Here is a 17,562-nt window from a genome sequence, read left to right as displayed (position 1 = left end):
AAAAAAAAACACTCTCTTGCTACCTCAGTTAAAAGGTCTTGGCTGGGAATGCAATGTAACTACACCCAAAGCAACTACATTTTCTGTTTTGTTTTTTTTTTTTTTACAATAGGTAAGCAACATATCTGAGAGTAAAATCTTATAATGCATACACTAACAGTAACAGACACCAATCCTGCTTGAAAATCAAACTGGTGTTGTAAATGATTGTTCTATAACATAACATCAGCACCGCTCCACAAAAGCAATACTTTTACCTCTATAGGATTGCCACATCCAAGTAGTCACCAATCTTCAAAATCACAATGTAACTGAGTAAATGAGTAATTATAAAAAGGATTTAAGAGATGACTTGAATTTCCTAGCAAGAATGACGAATTACCTGGAAGCTAAGGTCAGCCAGTGTTTTGCTGTCGTCTTGCCCCCTCCCATTCCCATAAGAATGGGTCATCCCCACCTTCATGATTAAATGGAAATATAAGTGATAATTTGTAATAATTCATCGTTAAGTATGTAATAATTGGAGGCAAGTTTCACAAGAAATGTAAGTGATCGTCATTTTCCTGGTTTATCCCCCTCCAAAACCTGTTATTTGAATAATTTGCCTTCACTATACTTCATGAAGTCCATGGGATCAATAATGTGGATGGGCTTTCTTTAAATTTTATCTCCTGTGACTGCAGTTGATATCACTTTTTAGAATGTGTATGGGTTCTAAAGTGGTTGGTTGTCAATAGATTTCTATTGTGATGCTCATTTGCTTTAGTTGATAATTACCAAGGATATCAAGCTATGCATACATCCATCAGTGGCCACATATGTACGCAGGTATGCAAAGAAATAGAGACGAATGCATAACATGCACTATTACGTAGAAATGGATAAGAAAAAAGACAAGATTTCACATACCGGTCTCACCACATTACGCCCATTTTTATCAGGATATACAAATGCAAATGACAGTTTTGCATCTCTTCTTCTTGCTGCACGAGCAACCTCTTTGACCTAGAAAAAAGCCAGTATAACTTATAACATAAAAGAAATTTTTGTTCAACGACCGATTGAGAAACAATACTGAGCTTACCAGATCGGTTAGTTCACGAAGAGTAGCATCTTTCCATGTATATATTTGGACCTCATCCTTGGGCTCCTTGCCCCTCATGGCAAAATCTTCCTTAGTATGATGACCTCCATTCTGCATGCATATACTGGATCAGATGGCTGAAATTTATATTTCATCTTCAAGAACAAAAATATCAACCCAAATGGTTGGCTAGGCAATGCTCTAAAACTCAAAAGGGCAAAAAGCAAGCATCGAGCATTGACATCAGAACTTGATAACTATCACCCCTTTGAACGTAAGTATCATGCAACCAAGGGAAGAAGATCAACCATTCTCAAATGGAGAACTGTCTTGCTCAAGTCACATGGTACAATCCAAAAGATCTTGAACCGACAAAAGCAGGGAGGGTAAATTTCAGAGGTAAAGGGCCAATGGGTGACACTTACCATCATTACAACAGAAACATATTTTAAGGAGATTAGTACCTTGTCCATGTAGATTGTAGGCACACACTAAAGACACCAGTCTGGAATGTGCGGGTTCAAAAAGAAACAGAGAAGCAAAGAAACATCTCATCCATCTCTTACCACTATCAAAAAGGATTTTTCCATGACAGCATCTTATGATATAGGATTAACAAGTCTCTGTTTTTCCAATCCACCTAAGCTTGATTCAACTTTAGGAAGCAAAATCAGCAAACTTTCTTTCAGAAATCATTCAGATTTCATATTAGTCTTGGGAATTCACATACTCCTTTCAACTTTCATGGAAGTCTGCCAATTTGTTCATTATACCAAGTTGCAGAAGAGAGAGAAAGTCAAGGCTAGGAAGACTTCCAGCCAGAGTTTGATGAATGTTACCAGATCATTGAAACCTTAAGTTGTCTTAGGAATTCATTTCCATATACTGATGTCATAGCGCTCCCAGTCCCAGGAGCTGGTCCACTTTTCCAATTTAACAGATCACAGCCAAATATTTGTTAGTGATCACATTTTTCCAGAGGTTCTCATTCTCCTCCATATCCATGTGTAAGGGAAAGTGAAAAGGCTTTAGGTGAGTTGAGAAGAGTCAGAACTCAGAAGCTCCATTATCTTACTGGACTAGGAAACACTATATATTTGTCCCCTTGATATGCCACTAATGCCAGGTGGTCCAAAAATGCCAAATGGAAAATCATCAAAGTTTGGTTACCTCTATTCAAAATTAGTTACTAAATCTTTAGCTGCGGGAAGGCAGGAACTCAATGGTATATACTTAAATCTTAATGATGTTGGTTGATGCAAATCAAATTTAATGGAGTTGAGGGCTAAGGTTAGGGTTCTTTTTTTATTTTTATTTTTTATTTTTTAAGGGGGGGTGGGTGGGGAGGGGGTTGGTTACTAGGACAGGGTCCTAATATAAAATGGGAATTTTAGAGCTACGGTTTTTTAAGTACAGGCTTTTATGGATGAACTAGTGGCCTATTGGTGTAAATAACAGAGAAATAGGAGAAGGGAAAGAAAGAAAGAAGAACAAGAAGAGGAGAAGAGAAGAAGATAGGAGAATGAGAAAGCTGGACTCTCAATATGTGTGAGAGGCCAGATATTATCATTAATATAAAGAGTTCTTTACAGGGGTAAAACAGGAAACTATACTGGGAGATAAGCCCAGCGCCATATGGCTGACGCTATTCTCGAGAATGGGGCATTCCCATTTTACCCTCCACAAGATACTTCTAACAATTGGTATATGGGCTTTCTATGGCCATAATTCTTCTTTTTTCTTGGCAATAATAATATGTATTGAAAAAGAAAAAGACACAACAAAGCTACAAATTATGCAGAAAAAGGCACTCGCTGAAATGTATGTTGACAAACATCAGAGCATTTGAGTAATAACATGGAAGTATAGTCAACCTTCGCTGGGCTTTTGGAAGATAAGATCATATTACTTTCACACCATCAAAATTTAGAAAAGGGAAAAAAAAAGAGTCAAAGTACAATAGCAAAGCAAGCACATACCTTAGTGAAAACCCGAAGCAAGAGAGGGCAAATCTGCATTTGCAACAATGCAAATTCTCATCAAATTGGGGAAAAAAAAAAGGAACAAAAGAAAGGAGGGAATCTCTTTAATATTTATAAAATGTTTCACATAGTTGGATATTGCAGAGAGTCAGAAGGATCTATACATTACTAGTGGCAACTCAAAAATAGGTGCAGTAACAAGGACATAGGAATTCAATTTTGATCTATAATCAATAAGCCATACATATGACAATCTATGGTACTTTCTGGGATCCCTGACCAATCCATCGGGGACTCAACGAATGAACAGAGAAATGTCATCAAAGTTAGATAGTTTATGCTTTATATTTCCTTGCAGCATTGACAAGACAAGATTTCCAATATATTTATTGACTTATTTTCATTTCTTTTTATATTATGGGTCACTGCATTATTCAATTTCAATCACCTAGGAGAAGAAGGGACCAAAGCAAGATGAAAATACTGTTTAGCACTTCAAAAAAATAACTTGCTTGATGACATCTATTAAGATCACTTTACTGTGGCTTGAATAGGTTAGAAGGTATTAATTTATCATCCAGGCCTTACAGTTTTTTAATCTTATCCTATTTTTGTTCATCGAAAGCATAAGGGATAACACCCACATCAGACCTTTTGCCAAAGCAGATCAGTTTCAGCTCTCGTTCATGAAACTCTGAAAGTGGGCTACATTAGCCGGATGATCAGCTCAAAAATTAAATAACAGAATTGCTCATGAAATATCTGAAGTCATGAACCATGTGATTGATCCTTCATGGGCAATTGAGCTTTGAGCTAAAGTCATGACCTATTTGGAGTCCCCATCTAGCCATAGGTGGTTTACAACCAGGTCTGCAAGGTGAATTGCCACCCAAACAGCATAAAATTCTGCTTCAGGTATCAAACTTTGCTTTCACCACACAGAGAACCAAACCTCTTTCTCTTCAACCATCTAGTTACACAAGCTCATCAACTGTTGAAGAAGATTACTAACAAGGGATGAAGATGAAGAAGAGGGCGAATTGACGAATTCCATTGGAAGATGCAGCGTTACTGTCCAGCCTTAGACTCCACATAACAAAGGTTATCTGTCATTTACAGTCGTTTCATTGGTCTTCTCTGATTTATATGGACATAAATGTAAGAAACTCGTGCTCTGCATTAGATTGGGTCCCACAATTTTGATTTAAAATCTGCCACAGATGCCCACCAATGGGACAGTGAAGAAATATGAGGCAAGGTCCCAATTCAGCACTTCAACCCCACATACATCACATGTAAGGTTCAGATTCATGCCTCAGACATTTGGTCAAGCCCACATTCAGATTATGACAATCATGTCTGTTTCCATGATAAAAGAGCCTAGGGTTTCTTGTGTGACCCATTAGATCATAAGAAATTCTATTGTAACTCAACTCAGCTCAACTACGCTGAGTTGAGATTTTTTTTTTTTTGGATGAATGAAAAATATATTAAAAAACAGAGAAACTTTCTCCCTCCATAAAAAAGGGATAGCACAAGAAAGAAAACAAGGAGAAAACTCCACAACAAAAACAAGGGACAACCTACAGCCAAATCAAGCTGATGGGAGACCACTCATAGATGAACAAAAGACATAGTCAAACCCCAACAACCAATCACCTATATATAAAGTTGACCTTCTTCCCATTAGGGTCATAGGGAGTAATGGGAGGGATCACCCAACTCCTACTTTGATTAGAATCTAAGGAAGGACTCTCCCGATCCAAAAAGGCACCATTAACCCTACCAATAACGCCAATATCTTCTGCAATGGGAGATGATGGTCCCCCCAAATCAACAATTAATTCCAACCCAACTTGGGAGCTTGCTTCAATTTCCATCCGATGAGGGGGGGGGGGGCACCTTGGTCCTCCTCAATGGTTACTTGATATTTTTTTCCTTTCTTACCTTTTCTTTTCTTTCCCTTAGAAGAAGTTTGGCCATTGACAGCCACAATGCCACTTGGGTCCGTCACTTCTTCATTGCTGGCTGGGTTGTTGACAACACTTTCATGTTGCACCACTGAAGGATGGCAGCTCTTCTCACTCTCAATCGGTGGGTGAAGAATAGCTAAAGTTCCTCCCCTCTGGTCCGAGATACTTTCTCCACCAAAGTTTCCCTCACGCTGGCCCTCAAACGCTTCACCTATAGGGGTAGCTACCTTCTCTTCTCTCCTTCTAACAATTTCTAAGTCCCTAGCATTGCTGGCCGCCACATCAGTAGCCTTTGGGTCCCACTTAAGTTGAGCAGGTTGAAGCATTCTAGAACTTCTCCTGCGCCCCACAGCCTCTCCACCTTGCTGACTCGGCTCACCATCTTGGTTATAAGGAAGCGCCACAGAAGCTTGCAGAATTTGCACATTGCATGAAAGAGGCAATGTAGGAGACTGAGGATTCAGATCCAACAAGTGGACCAAGGTAGGAGTAGCTAGCCTGTTAACATCCTCTACCTCCTCCTGTTGACTACCCATGTGGACCAGCCCAGCAGTCAAGAAATCAGCTCCTTCAGTAGCCTCTGCTGACACACCAGCCACTTCAAAAACTTCACCTAATGCACCAGCTTCCAAGACACCCAATATAGAAAATCTGTTGGGTTCCATATTCTTACATCTGCTCTGATTAACATTAGAGTGGAAAGCCTGTACCTGTTGAACACTGCCCCCCAAACCTTTACTTGCAATATGTGATCTGTCACCATCAACACTTTTCCTGGGCACCTCCACCGGGCAAGAAACAGCAGCTACAACCTCGCAACCAGACGGTGAGGTAGCCTGAGCAACCTCAAGGGTACCATTCCCTCCATTGTTCTGAGTCAGAAAATCCACCTCCCTCTCTGAAACCGGCTGGAAGTTTTTATCACGAGACAAATGTCTTTGAACCCCCTCAGATTGCACACCATTACTGGGAACAAGAGGACTGAGTGCACACTGGTTATCTCCATGGCCAAAAACTTGGCACCTTCCACACCTTGGAGGTTTCCATTCATAAACTAGTTGCTGAATGAATGGCACGCCCCCTTCCACCATGATTTCAATCGAGTTGCAAAGCTCTTTCGAAGCTGAAACTTCGATGCATAGCCGCGCATACGAAAGCCTCTCCTTAGACCGTGTCCATCTATCTGAGAAAAGAGGAACACCAAAGTTGCTTCCAATGATGCTCAAAGCATCTTTGCTCCACAAATGAAACGGCAGGTTGGGTAGAGACACGCAAAGAGGAATAGATTTCAGGGAGGCTCTAGACATGGAGACTTGAGGAGTCCATATTTCAGAACCATTGGACGCTTATGGACGTACCACAATCCTCTTTCAATCATGCTGAATTTGTCTTCTTCAGATGAGAAAGAGAAGACGAAGACTCCAGTGTCTAACATAGATATATCGACAGTCCCAGCACATCTCCATTGTTTCAATAAGGAATCCTTCACCAAAGAGAAGGGGGGTCTCCTACCCACAAAAAAGCCAAGTAAGGTGTTATTCCATAAGCTGACTTCCGCTTCCACCACTTCCTTTGGGCATAAGGCCACTTGCCCACCCTCAACAGTACATGGAGCGACAAAATGTAGTTGCAGGCCCTCAGCGTTGCTTGAGGAAGACTTGAAAAGAGAGCCCCATCTCCCCAAGGGAACGGTAGTATCGGCTACTGAGTCCCTTCTCGTATACACTGCCTCAGAAGTATGATTAGAGGATTCCACTTCTGCAGCAGGAGCTCCACCCACTCCCTGAGCATGGAGAGCAGGCTGAGCATAACTAAAAGTAATGGGTTCCACCACCAAATCATGAAGTTGCCTCTCCAGTAATGGAGAGTTAACACCCATCGTCCCCACTTTAACTTCAGAAATTTAAATTTTCTCCCAGATAAAACTTGCCGTTGAGTTGAGTTAGTCAAGTAAGAAACTCTATTGTAGGAAATCTATGTCCTCTTTCTGGTATCGTAGGGGAGGGGAAGCAACTCATCACTCGTTGAGGGATGAAGTTGGCGACGGACTACCCTTGGAAGTGAACATAAGCACCAATGCATGTCTTTAGATGTCACTAGTTTAAACCCTAATGTTGTTGCTATAGCCCTACGTAGTCTCCTAGCAATGTTTTTAAGGATACTTAAACCCTAATGCTGTTGCTATAGAACTCCTCGCAAGAAAAGGTCAATATTACTATCAGTATTCACAAGCTGTAAAGATGATTGGGGCAAATATGAAGCACTCGTCTGTAATGTGAAATGAGAAAAAATAGCGAACCACTTCAGATTTTCAAACTGATAAGCAGTGCCCACAAGCCCTAGAACTGTCTACAAAGATAAAAAAACACTCTGATATGTATCAGTTCATGATGAAAACCTGAAAACTGGAAGGAGTAATGTCCCCGAGTACGAGGTGAACTTATACAACAAGAGAACTGGAAGACAAGATAAGAGAGAGAGAGAGAGAGAACCTTTTCGCGATCAACAGGCTCGAAGCGGGGGCGAGCGGGAAGAAAAGGGCCTCTGGCTTGAAAAGAGGGAAGGGGTCTAGCAGGTCTGTTTGGAGCTTCCGCAACTCCCGCCATCTCTATTGTCTTCTCTGTGTCCTCTGCAACCCTTTTGTTCGAAAATCGTTCTTCAATCTTCATAAACTAATCAGAGCTAGTGTTCGATGAACTACTCGTTACTGCACCCACGCGGCATTTTCGTAAGTGGAAGAACGCCACAGAACAGGGTTTTAAAACACGGAATCGGAGATGGAAACGGTCATTCACGATTCCAAATCTGTGCTTAAGAACCTTAGGACCCGTTTGTTTGCAAGATAAAAGTGATACAAACAAAAAAGGGTGGAGAAAGTGTAATATTTCCCCCACAAAATATCAAGAATGTGTGTGTTTGGATATATGAGATGAGAAACTTTAAGACAAGCTCATTAGATGCATTTATTCTTGTGTGATGAGGTGACACACTGACACCCCTTCTTTTTCCCACCCTAGTCATTTTCAAAGTCCTACTAAAATTTGCAGAATTTTGGCACTATTCATTAAAAAATTACTTTTGAGTCTATCTCTCTCCTCTTTCTATATGCCTTTCTTTCCCATGAATCTCACCCCATGTCCATTTTCTCTCTCTCTCACTAAATCCCAACCCATTATAAAATGCATATTTCATTATTTTCTTTCCTTGTCAATCCAACCCACCCCTTTGTATCCGGCAAACAAACGAAGCCTTAAGTTTGGTAACGGTCTTAATAACATTCTCTGGCATTCTTTCGTTCTCAGCATCGATCACTGTGGATCCCAACCCAAATCAGCCGATTCATTGACCCAATTCTCAATATAAAACCCCGCGAGAGAAGGGTTTATCCTTTTGACTACGGTTGAGTTGGGGTAAAAAGATATGAAGGGTGGAAACTTTTGGAAAGAAAATATCTCAAATCTAAATGATGCATATTTTACTTGGGGGTGGGGGTGGGGGTTGGGGTGGGGGTGGGGGTAGGGAGTGGTTTCTGGTTTTTTTTGGGTAAAGGGAGTGGGTTTCTTGTGAGAGGTGTATGTGCAGTTTTACTATTACAAATATGTTGCATGAACTATTGAGAGGTGTATGGACTACATATATTCATGAATGTATAATGGAATTTGAGGCTAAAATAGACATCTCTTCTAAGTGCCACAAACAATACATAGTCAGGTCATGTGATAGAGGACCCCACATGTATCTTCATGGACAAAATTTTGCCTAAAATAAACAAGAAAAGTTGTTCAAACTTTGATTCAAAGTTTCAATAAAATTACCAAAATGCTATCCAAATGGAGATGAATTTAAAATATAAATAGGGGAAAGTTTTCATACACGGTTGTGTAAACCGTGTATGTGAGAGGGTGGGAGTTTTAAAGGCATTAATTAATGGGTGGGGGTTTATGACTTTTCCAATTCTTTGTGAGAGGGGACATGACCGTGCATACTTACACGGCCGTGTATGAAAACTTTCCCCATATAAACCACTCATTTTAAGCTGAAATTGTATCAATGATATATATACTATCATGTGATAGATAGTAAAACACTTCACTAGGCAAAGTGATAGGAAAAAAAACCCTTTCTAAATATTTAAGAGTGAAAATTACCATTTCATCCTTCCATATGGCAAAAGTAGGTATTCAGACCTAGGAAAGCTCAAGAAAACCAAAGCCAACTAAGTGTCAGAGAGAACAAACAGTTAGGAAAGAAGTGATTAAGGTTCAAATCTTGGGTCAAACAGAAGAGGCATTGGTTATCAAGATGGAAGCCTCACTAATTAAGAAGACCTGGGAGCATGGATTGAGGTATCCGATCGGATCGGCCGATTTTGGCCGGATTAGATTGGTATCGATTGAGATCGATCTCGATACCGATCCGATCCAGATGTACGGACAGGGGTATAAATGTAAAAGATTAGTTAATTTTTATAAGAAAACAAGGACAAAAATGTCATATTTGCTCAAGTTTGAGCGATCCCAATCCATATCAGCCGATCCGATTTAGCCGATACCAAGATCACGAACCCTGCGTGGGAGAGAGGTCCTATCCAAAAGAAGTTTCCAAATCCTAAGTAAGAATCAATGGAGGCCGGTGCATGAATCTAAAAATGCTATTAAAAAAATGTCTCTCAAGGTTAGAAGGAACAGTTGGACTGAAATGGGTCCTCATCTTTTTTTTTTTTTTTTTTTTTTTGATGAAAGGGGTCCTCATCTTATTGACGTTGAGGATCTAGATCTCCTACGGCCCACCTGCCCGTAGCAGCCTGTGCGACGTGACAGGGCCGCACGCGTAATGACCGCCTTACCCCCGCTCGGACAAGGCGTTGGGCAGGGAGTAAGGCGATCATTGCACGTGCGGCCTAGTCTGCGTTGCATAGGCTAGCTGCTACGGGCAGCTAGGCCGTAGACGATCTGTATTGGCTGTTGAGAGCTTGATTAGAATAAGATCAACAAGTCCGTAAAATAGATTGGAAATCTATGGACTCCTAATAGGTAGCACAACCATGCAAATAGAAATATTGTGCGTAATTGCCATGTGAGAAATAGGATCACCAAGATGAGATGTTCGAATACCATGAATCCATCCCCATTAAGAACAAGGGAAATGTGCGAGGAAAGAACCTCAACGCACAAAATAAACAAGTATGGTGAATGAGGGTCTCCTTGACGAAGATCGCAAGATGGACGAAAGAATTCCAATGCAAAAAGGAATCATTAAGGAGAACAACCATATGAGTAGACTCCACACAAAACATAAGTTTAATCCAATGAAAATCAAATCCATAGTTAGAAAGAGCACATCGAATAAAATTCCACTCTAATTGATCATAGGTCTTGTTCATATCGAGTTTAATGACCATATGACCAAACCGACCCTTTTTCTTCGGCTTAATATTGTGTAAGATCTCATAATCAATAAGAATGTTGTCCTGAATATGCCGACCTAAAAGGGCAAGGGAGATAGGGCTTGTTGGCTTCGATAAGAATAAGCAAAGCCTTGTGATAAGAACACGTAACCACGATGAAAGACTTTAAACTCGCAGCTGGATAGGATTCTATCCAATTGCTCTTCAATCCAAGAAGCACCATATATACCTCTTGAATCTCTCTCTTAGTCCATCACTCCATCCCGTTCTCAACTTTGAGCTTCCTTGACTTTTTAGCCACAACTGAACACATTGGATAGAGAAATCAACAATTGGATAGGATTTAACTGCAACTCTTGTCCGCTCAAAAACTCAACCAAAAAATTTTGAACCGACAAAAGGTGCAGTTAAATCTTATGTGTTCTTGATTAAATTGCTCTATCCAATGTGTTCAGTTGTAGTTAGAAAATCAAGGAAACTCAAAATTGAGAGGGAGATGGGATAAATCATGGGGGAGAGAAAGAGAGAGAGAGATTATCCATTTGGTCAAGGCCTAAGGGGATTGGAAAGTCATTAACAAATAAATTGATGAAATAAAACCAAGTAAAAGAGGAGAGAAAATGATAACCTTAGGCTTTGTTTGGTATGCATAATGGGAATAAACTATAGGTCTAAAACACATTCTAAATCGAGAAAATAGAGAAGAACTAGGTTTCATAATGCATTCTAGACCCATAAGCCATTCTGAAAATGCATACCAGACACGACCCTCTATTATTCCATTCTCTTGGATGTCAAAGTTTTTTTTTTTTTTTTTTTGGTACCAATGGTTCTATATTCTTTATTTCTCATGCTGCTATTAACAAGTAACAACTGTAGTGGTCGCAGTCTCGAAGATTTTAAATCTTTGTTTATCAAAATGGGTAATGTTTTTTTTTTTTTGGTAAATAAATGGGTAATGTTTTTGTGTCAAGCAAAACCATGCTTATTCTTGGTGGCTTATTTTTTTAACACACCCTAAAAAATGAAAAGGATAACCGACTTTGGAAGTGTTAGGAAAAACAAAACATTTTACCATTTATGTGCAAATTTCTGGAGATACACAATAATCAATTATGCACAAAGCTAATCAATAATGGGAAATACAAGTAACATGGAAAACTCTTCCAAAGTAAAAGCAAAAAACCACGAGATCTAGTCCAGATGAATCTTCCACTATAATTGATACATCCAAGATTCACGGACCAATCAGCGGCTGCCATGTGTCACAGGACAACCCGCCCCAAAACCAAGGAGAACGAACCGGGGGTCCCACCCGGGCGCGGCTTGCACCAAGGCACGGCCTGCACCAGGCGCGGCCACCAGGCGTGGCCCAGGCGCGGCCTCACCCAGGCGCGGCTTGCACCCAGGCACGGCATCGTGGACGCGGACGTGACGTACACGGACACCGAGGCCACTCGTCTATGACCCAATTGTGTCACTGCAGACTCATGTCACCACCAGGACTCTAGGCCACCGCTTAGAAGTCACGTCACCCAGACGGATTCAAGTACCAATAATGCTATCACCACACTCGGGTATCTATCCAACAAGGATCTTGATACCACCAGGACATTCCCTCCCGCGGGGAGATGGCCAATCATGATAGAACCCCGTTATCCAGGGCCTCTATCCACTCAACGGCACGCTCGCCATCAAACTGGGACTCTCCACACCGCCATACACTACCATAAAAGGCAAGGTACACAACCCCATCAGGGGACATCTAAACTCATATTGAATAATCACTATTCATCTGTTTGCTCAGGAGATCTAACTTTGGCATCGAGAACCCCAGGCCGGAATCACACCGGTTCTCTCTGTTGACCCCTTGATCCACTTGCAGGGGACGGCACTCGCAGGACCGCTCGACGATTTCTTGACGCAACAATAATCAAATAATTAATACTAACAATACAAGTATTCTGTAGATAGTGCTAGAGGGTTACAAACACTAAACGAAAAATTAAAATTCTTTTTGAATAGTAAGATTATTCTTATCATTTAAAGGTTGATTTACAAAAAAAACACAATGCTTTCACCTCAACATTGATTCTGATAAATATAAGAAATAACCACAATACCTTACCCTCTTCTCTTAACAAAGAAAATACCATCATACTATATATAACTCAAGTACATGAAATGCAAGAGAGAGAGAGAGACCGAGAGCACACAATGAGATTTTTTTCTTTCCTTTCCCTCCACTAATTCACAGAAACAGAGATGTGAGAAAAGAATTTGCACACATTTTGTGTGCATATTAATGTTGCCTCATTCTTTCGGCTGTAGGGAATGTTCACGTAAGTGAATAACTCACAGTCATTCAGATGGAACTTTTCTATTCTATGAAAATGTTCCATCTGAACGGTTGTGAGTCGTTCACATACGCTCACGTATGTGAACAGTCACCCCCCTCCATTCTTTCTATTTTCATATGGAAAGAGATAGAAGAGAGATTAAGTCGGTTTTAACAATGCCCCAAATGGAGACCCAAATTTTGTGATAGCTAGAATCCAAGTTCATTGGTTAATATGTTAAGTTGTATCTAATGACATGGCAAAAAAAAATTTTGAATATTTATTAATGATAAAACATTTTTTTTGTTAAAACTACAAGGGAAAATAAGAACATATGAAGAGTATTTTGTTGAATTTGTTTCTAAAATTTGACAAATGTAAATCATGTAGTTATGTGTGTCTGACTATATAATTAATTGCATGATCTTTTTTTTTTTCTTCTTTCTTTTGTATAAATTGCATCGATGTTTCGTATAACACAATTAAATGGATCACATAAAAAGTTGGGGAAGGTATTGGTGCAGGATCAATCCATTCAATATGTATGTATGCCCATTTGATGGTACTTCGTGTTGACCATGCACATGCATCGTCGAGAGCAAAAATTCTTCTGGTTAAGTGATGTAGCTTACAAAATGTTTATAATTTAAGTTTTCCATAAATCCATGTACAAGTCTAATCAAATTTAAATTTAACATGATTAAAGATTTTCTTTTAATCGAAATATAAGTAAAGATGATGAAATGATGATGTGGTCAATATATTCAAAAATTTTGATATTCAAACCAACCATGGTAATTTTGATAATCAAACAAACCATGGAACTCTCATGTGTTAGATATATATATAATCACTATAAAAGGAATGTTTACCCAAAAAAATCACTATAAAAGGAATGGAAAAAGTTTTCATACACGGTCGTATAAACCGTGTATGTGAGAGGATGGGAATTTCAAGGCATTAATTAATGGGTGGGGATTTATGACTTTTCCAACTCTTTGTGAGAGACCCTCTCACATGCACGGCTTACACGTATATGAAAACTTTCCCCAAAAGGAATAGCTTCCTCCGTAGCCGGTAGGTGTGAACTGATTCTTAACAATAATAATAATAATAAATTAAAACATGGTTAGGATGTACGCTCAAGCTTAATCTGATTGGTCGGAGCAGTCAAAACATGGAATATTAATTTATCGGATTATATGAATCCTTGGCAACCTGTATAACCGTCCTATATACTGGTGGGCACGTCTTCGTTAGGTATGCAACGTAAGTACTTAACATCAAGAAACCGCAGGTCCATCATACTTAATAGACCTTATTTCTTAAACCTCATCAAACCGCACGATCGTCGCACCCCAATCATTGGGCTACCCTTGAACTGGCCCATAACCAAGGGATCAGATTGAAAACAAGTCCATCAAGGATTACTGATCTTAAGATCATGATCCACTGATTGAACGGTCATGATTGTAATTTTGGTTTGACCTTTTGTACACTAAGAGGACGAAGGTACATTCAAGATAATGCACATCAAGTCCATAATATAAATCCTCCCCAGTTGACCCACTTAGTGAGGGTCACGAAGGTATGCCTACCCATGTATGGTTCTTAACTTAAATGTTCCATTATATAGACAGACAAAGCTTAGGAAGTCAAATTGAAAATTGTGGTCATCTCCAAAGCTTAGGAAGAAGGCCGGAGAGGTTCAAGCTTTCAAGCTTCAATCATGGCTTCCTTGTCTCGATCATTATCCCTTAGCTTCTTTCTTTTGCTCTGTTTGTGTATTTCGTTGATGAACATTCCAACAATTGAAGCTGCGTATACTGGTTACCGTGGAAGTGCATGGGAATTGGCTCATGCCACCTTCTATGGTGATGAAACTGCATCAGAAACAATGGGTTTGTGATTGAACCCAATTCGATCTGTATAATTTTAGTTTCAATATCTCTCTCATCGATCTTCTCTTTATAATTTTGTTTTCATTATCTTTGTTTGTAGGAGGAGCTTGTGGATATGGAAATTTGTATAATAGTGGTTATGGAACAGAGACAGCAGCTTTGAGTTCCACATTGTTTCAGAATGGATATGGATGTGGAGGTTGTTATCAGATACGATGTGTTCAATCACCTCACTGTTTTAAAAACACCGTGTTCACAACCGTCACTGCTACCAACCTTTGCCCTCCCAATTGGTCTGAATCTTCCAATGCTGGTGGCTGGTGCAACCCACCTAGGACACACTTTGATATGTCTAAGCCAGCATTCATGCAAATCGCCGATTGGCACGCCGGCATCATCCCAGTCATGTACCGCCGGTATGTGTTTATATCAATTCTTTGTTGAGATGTTGCGAGTTATAGAGGTATAGTTTCACATAGTTTAGTTAGGGACTTTGGATGATAAGTCTTAATATAATATACCGATAGAGTACTATCTCCACGATTCCACCTAATGCCTTCAGGTTTTGGGTTGAACCCTCAAATAGTATTTCGTTAATTAGGTCCTCTCCCTTACAAGTAACCACCGGATCTTTGTCCCCTCCAGGTCCCTACCCAGCGTAATTCCACTAGTGCCTTTAATAAGAGGGGAGGCATAATGACCACCCTACCCCTGCTCGAACACTCTGCCAGGGTAGGGTCTACTGTCCAACTCCCCTTATTTTAGGCACTGGGGGAACTGGAGGAGATTATTTTCCGATAACCTTGGGTACTACATCCCATGGATGAGATGGGATGTAGTGATTACCCGCAGGGGAGGGGATCAAAGGTAATATTTCGTGGGAATTTTTATTTTATTTAACATGGTATCAGAGCCCATAGTTCCTTGATTCTTTTCCTCGCGTTATCTTTCATTTTGTCTACACATGTGGGAGTTTGAGAGATACAGTCTCACATCGAGTTAACTCTAATTAATTGCTTGATTGGTTGTTGCAGAGTGCCTTGCATGAGGAAAGGAGGAATTAGATTTCAATTTCAAGGAAATGGGTATTGGTTGTTGGTGTATGTAATGAATGTAGGAGGAGCAGGAGATATAGCATCAATGTGGGTGAAAGGAAGCCGCACTAGGTGGATGAGCATGAGCCATAACTGGGGGGCATCATACCAAGCATTTGCATCTCTAGGTGGACAAGCTCTCTCTTTCAGGGTTGTCTGTGGCACCACAAGGCAGGTTCTTGTTGCTTTCAATGTCGCCCCTAGTAACTGGAACACTGGAATGACTTATGAGGCTACAGTGAATTTCCGTTGATATATACATGCTTGAGAAGACTTTTTATATCCATTTTTTGAGGAGTATTATATATAAATATATTACATGGTTTTAGCCATGAATTCCACTTCTTAATATACAGAAATTTTCTTCTTAATTGCTTTCTATTTTGGAAAGGGAAAACCTAAGAATTGAACTTTCTTAATCATATTGTACTATGAATCCCTACTTGCTAGAATGAGTGTCTAGAACACACATTTTAGTAATTAGGAAATCTTAAATGTATCCTTCTGAACCAGTCTTTTTTTTTTTTTTTTATCTTCAACAGATTGAGATACTGTAATTAGTAAACCATTGCACAGCTTATGATTGTCTCAATTGAAGAGAGGTTTTCTTCTTTGATCATTTTGTGACCTTCCTCATCCGTGATTTCTTTCTCAAACAAAATGTACAGAAAAAAAAGCTACTGTTCAAAGTGGGTATTCCTGGAACCAGAACTAGTGGTAAGAGAGGTTGAAGGACCTGTAGATTACAGGTTCTGAACATATGGGTATATGGGGCCTTATTTCCATCCCCAAAACTAACCGGGTTTTTGTTAATGGGCTGGATTGGATTGAACTTTACCCAAGCCCATCTTGGAGTTCCACGTGAAAGCAATTATCTCCATAAAGATTTGGGCACCTTCTCTTTAACGGTTAGTTTCTAAGAATAAATTCTAGCCAAGTCCCAATAAGTGGTATCAAAGTCAAGACGTGACAACTCTTGTGTCGTTCAAATCCCTCAATAAGATCTAACCAACGAGATTGTTGTATTCTAAGTTCAGCCGAACCAATTGAACCCGGATCGTGTTATTGGGTCTAATCGAGATGATTGTCCTCAGGGTGCAAGCCAAGGGTCATGAATTGCCACCTTTGCAATGATCCAAGAAAATCGATCATAATGATATGTCGCTTCAGAGTGCAAATAAAAGAAGTATGTAGATCTACATGCAAGTTGATTTAGATCATTGCAACACCATTAACATCAAAACATATATAGATTAATAGATAATAAAGAAACCAATTAATCTCATTAATTAATTATAAGCAAAGTAGAGTCTCCATTTATGATATCAGATCAACCCTCAATATAATCTGTTAAACTTGAGGAGGACTAAGGTCAGACACGCTAAGATGAGATCCACTGATGAAAATCTTAAAAAATTTGCAACTTTGATTATCTTAAACTGCTACTATTAGATTATATAAGCAAGGTCAAAGATTAAGAGATTTGTGGCTCACAAGAGGTGGATGGGACCCACAAAGTTGAAGAGCATGTTAACATGCGACCCACAAAGTTGTTGGAGTGGGGGACATGTTATGAAGTTGTATGAACACACCAGAGTGAAAGAGGGAAGATGGCTTCATTACCATATCTCCTTAGTCCTAAGCACGCCAGCTTTACGTATTGTTTTTTTAAAAGGGATATAGTCATCATCCCCCACCACGCTCCACCATTCAAATCATTTCCCTTTCAACTAGTGCTGTAAACGGATCGGATTCGGCTCGGATTGTGCTATATCCGCATCC

The 17,562-nt window shown here is 39.8% G+C and overlaps 2 protein-coding genes across 2 annotated transcripts; one reads left to right on the top strand and one right to left on the bottom strand.

Annotated features, from left to right (window-relative positions):
- Positions 1-60: 60 nt before the first annotated feature.
- Positions 61-7,700, bottom strand: LOC122669007 (histone deacetylase complex subunit SAP18-like). The gene is made up of 6 exons (XM_043865616.1): positions 7,532-7,700; positions 3,064-3,096; positions 1,085-1,195; positions 910-1,005; positions 383-457; positions 61-292 (listed from the first exon to the last, which is right to left on the bottom strand). Exons 1-6 carry the CDS (start codon positions 7,643-7,645, stop codon positions 260-262), a joined length of 462 nt encoding a protein of 153 aa, XP_043721551.1. The 5' UTR covers positions 7,646-7,700; the 3' UTR covers positions 61-259.
- A 6,880-nt stretch (positions 7,701-14,580) lies between these two features.
- Positions 14,581-16,033, top strand: LOC122655315 (expansin-A7-like). Its single transcript, XM_043849521.1, has 3 exons — positions 14,581-14,686; positions 14,787-15,102; positions 15,721-16,033. The coding sequence occupies exons 1-3, from the start codon at positions 14,581-14,583 to the stop codon at positions 16,031-16,033; spliced, it is 735 nt and encodes a 244-aa protein (XP_043705456.1).
- Positions 16,034-17,562: the final 1,529 nt, after the last annotated feature.

This window comes from Telopea speciosissima, chromosome 1 (assembly GCF_018873765.1).
Source record: "Telopea speciosissima isolate NSW1024214 ecotype Mountain lineage chromosome 1, Tspe_v1, whole genome shotgun sequence".
In the NCBI taxonomy this organism is placed as follows: domain Eukaryota; kingdom Viridiplantae; phylum Streptophyta; class Magnoliopsida; order Proteales; family Proteaceae; genus Telopea; species Telopea speciosissima.
This window is presented reverse-complemented; position numbering and strand designations above follow the sequence as displayed.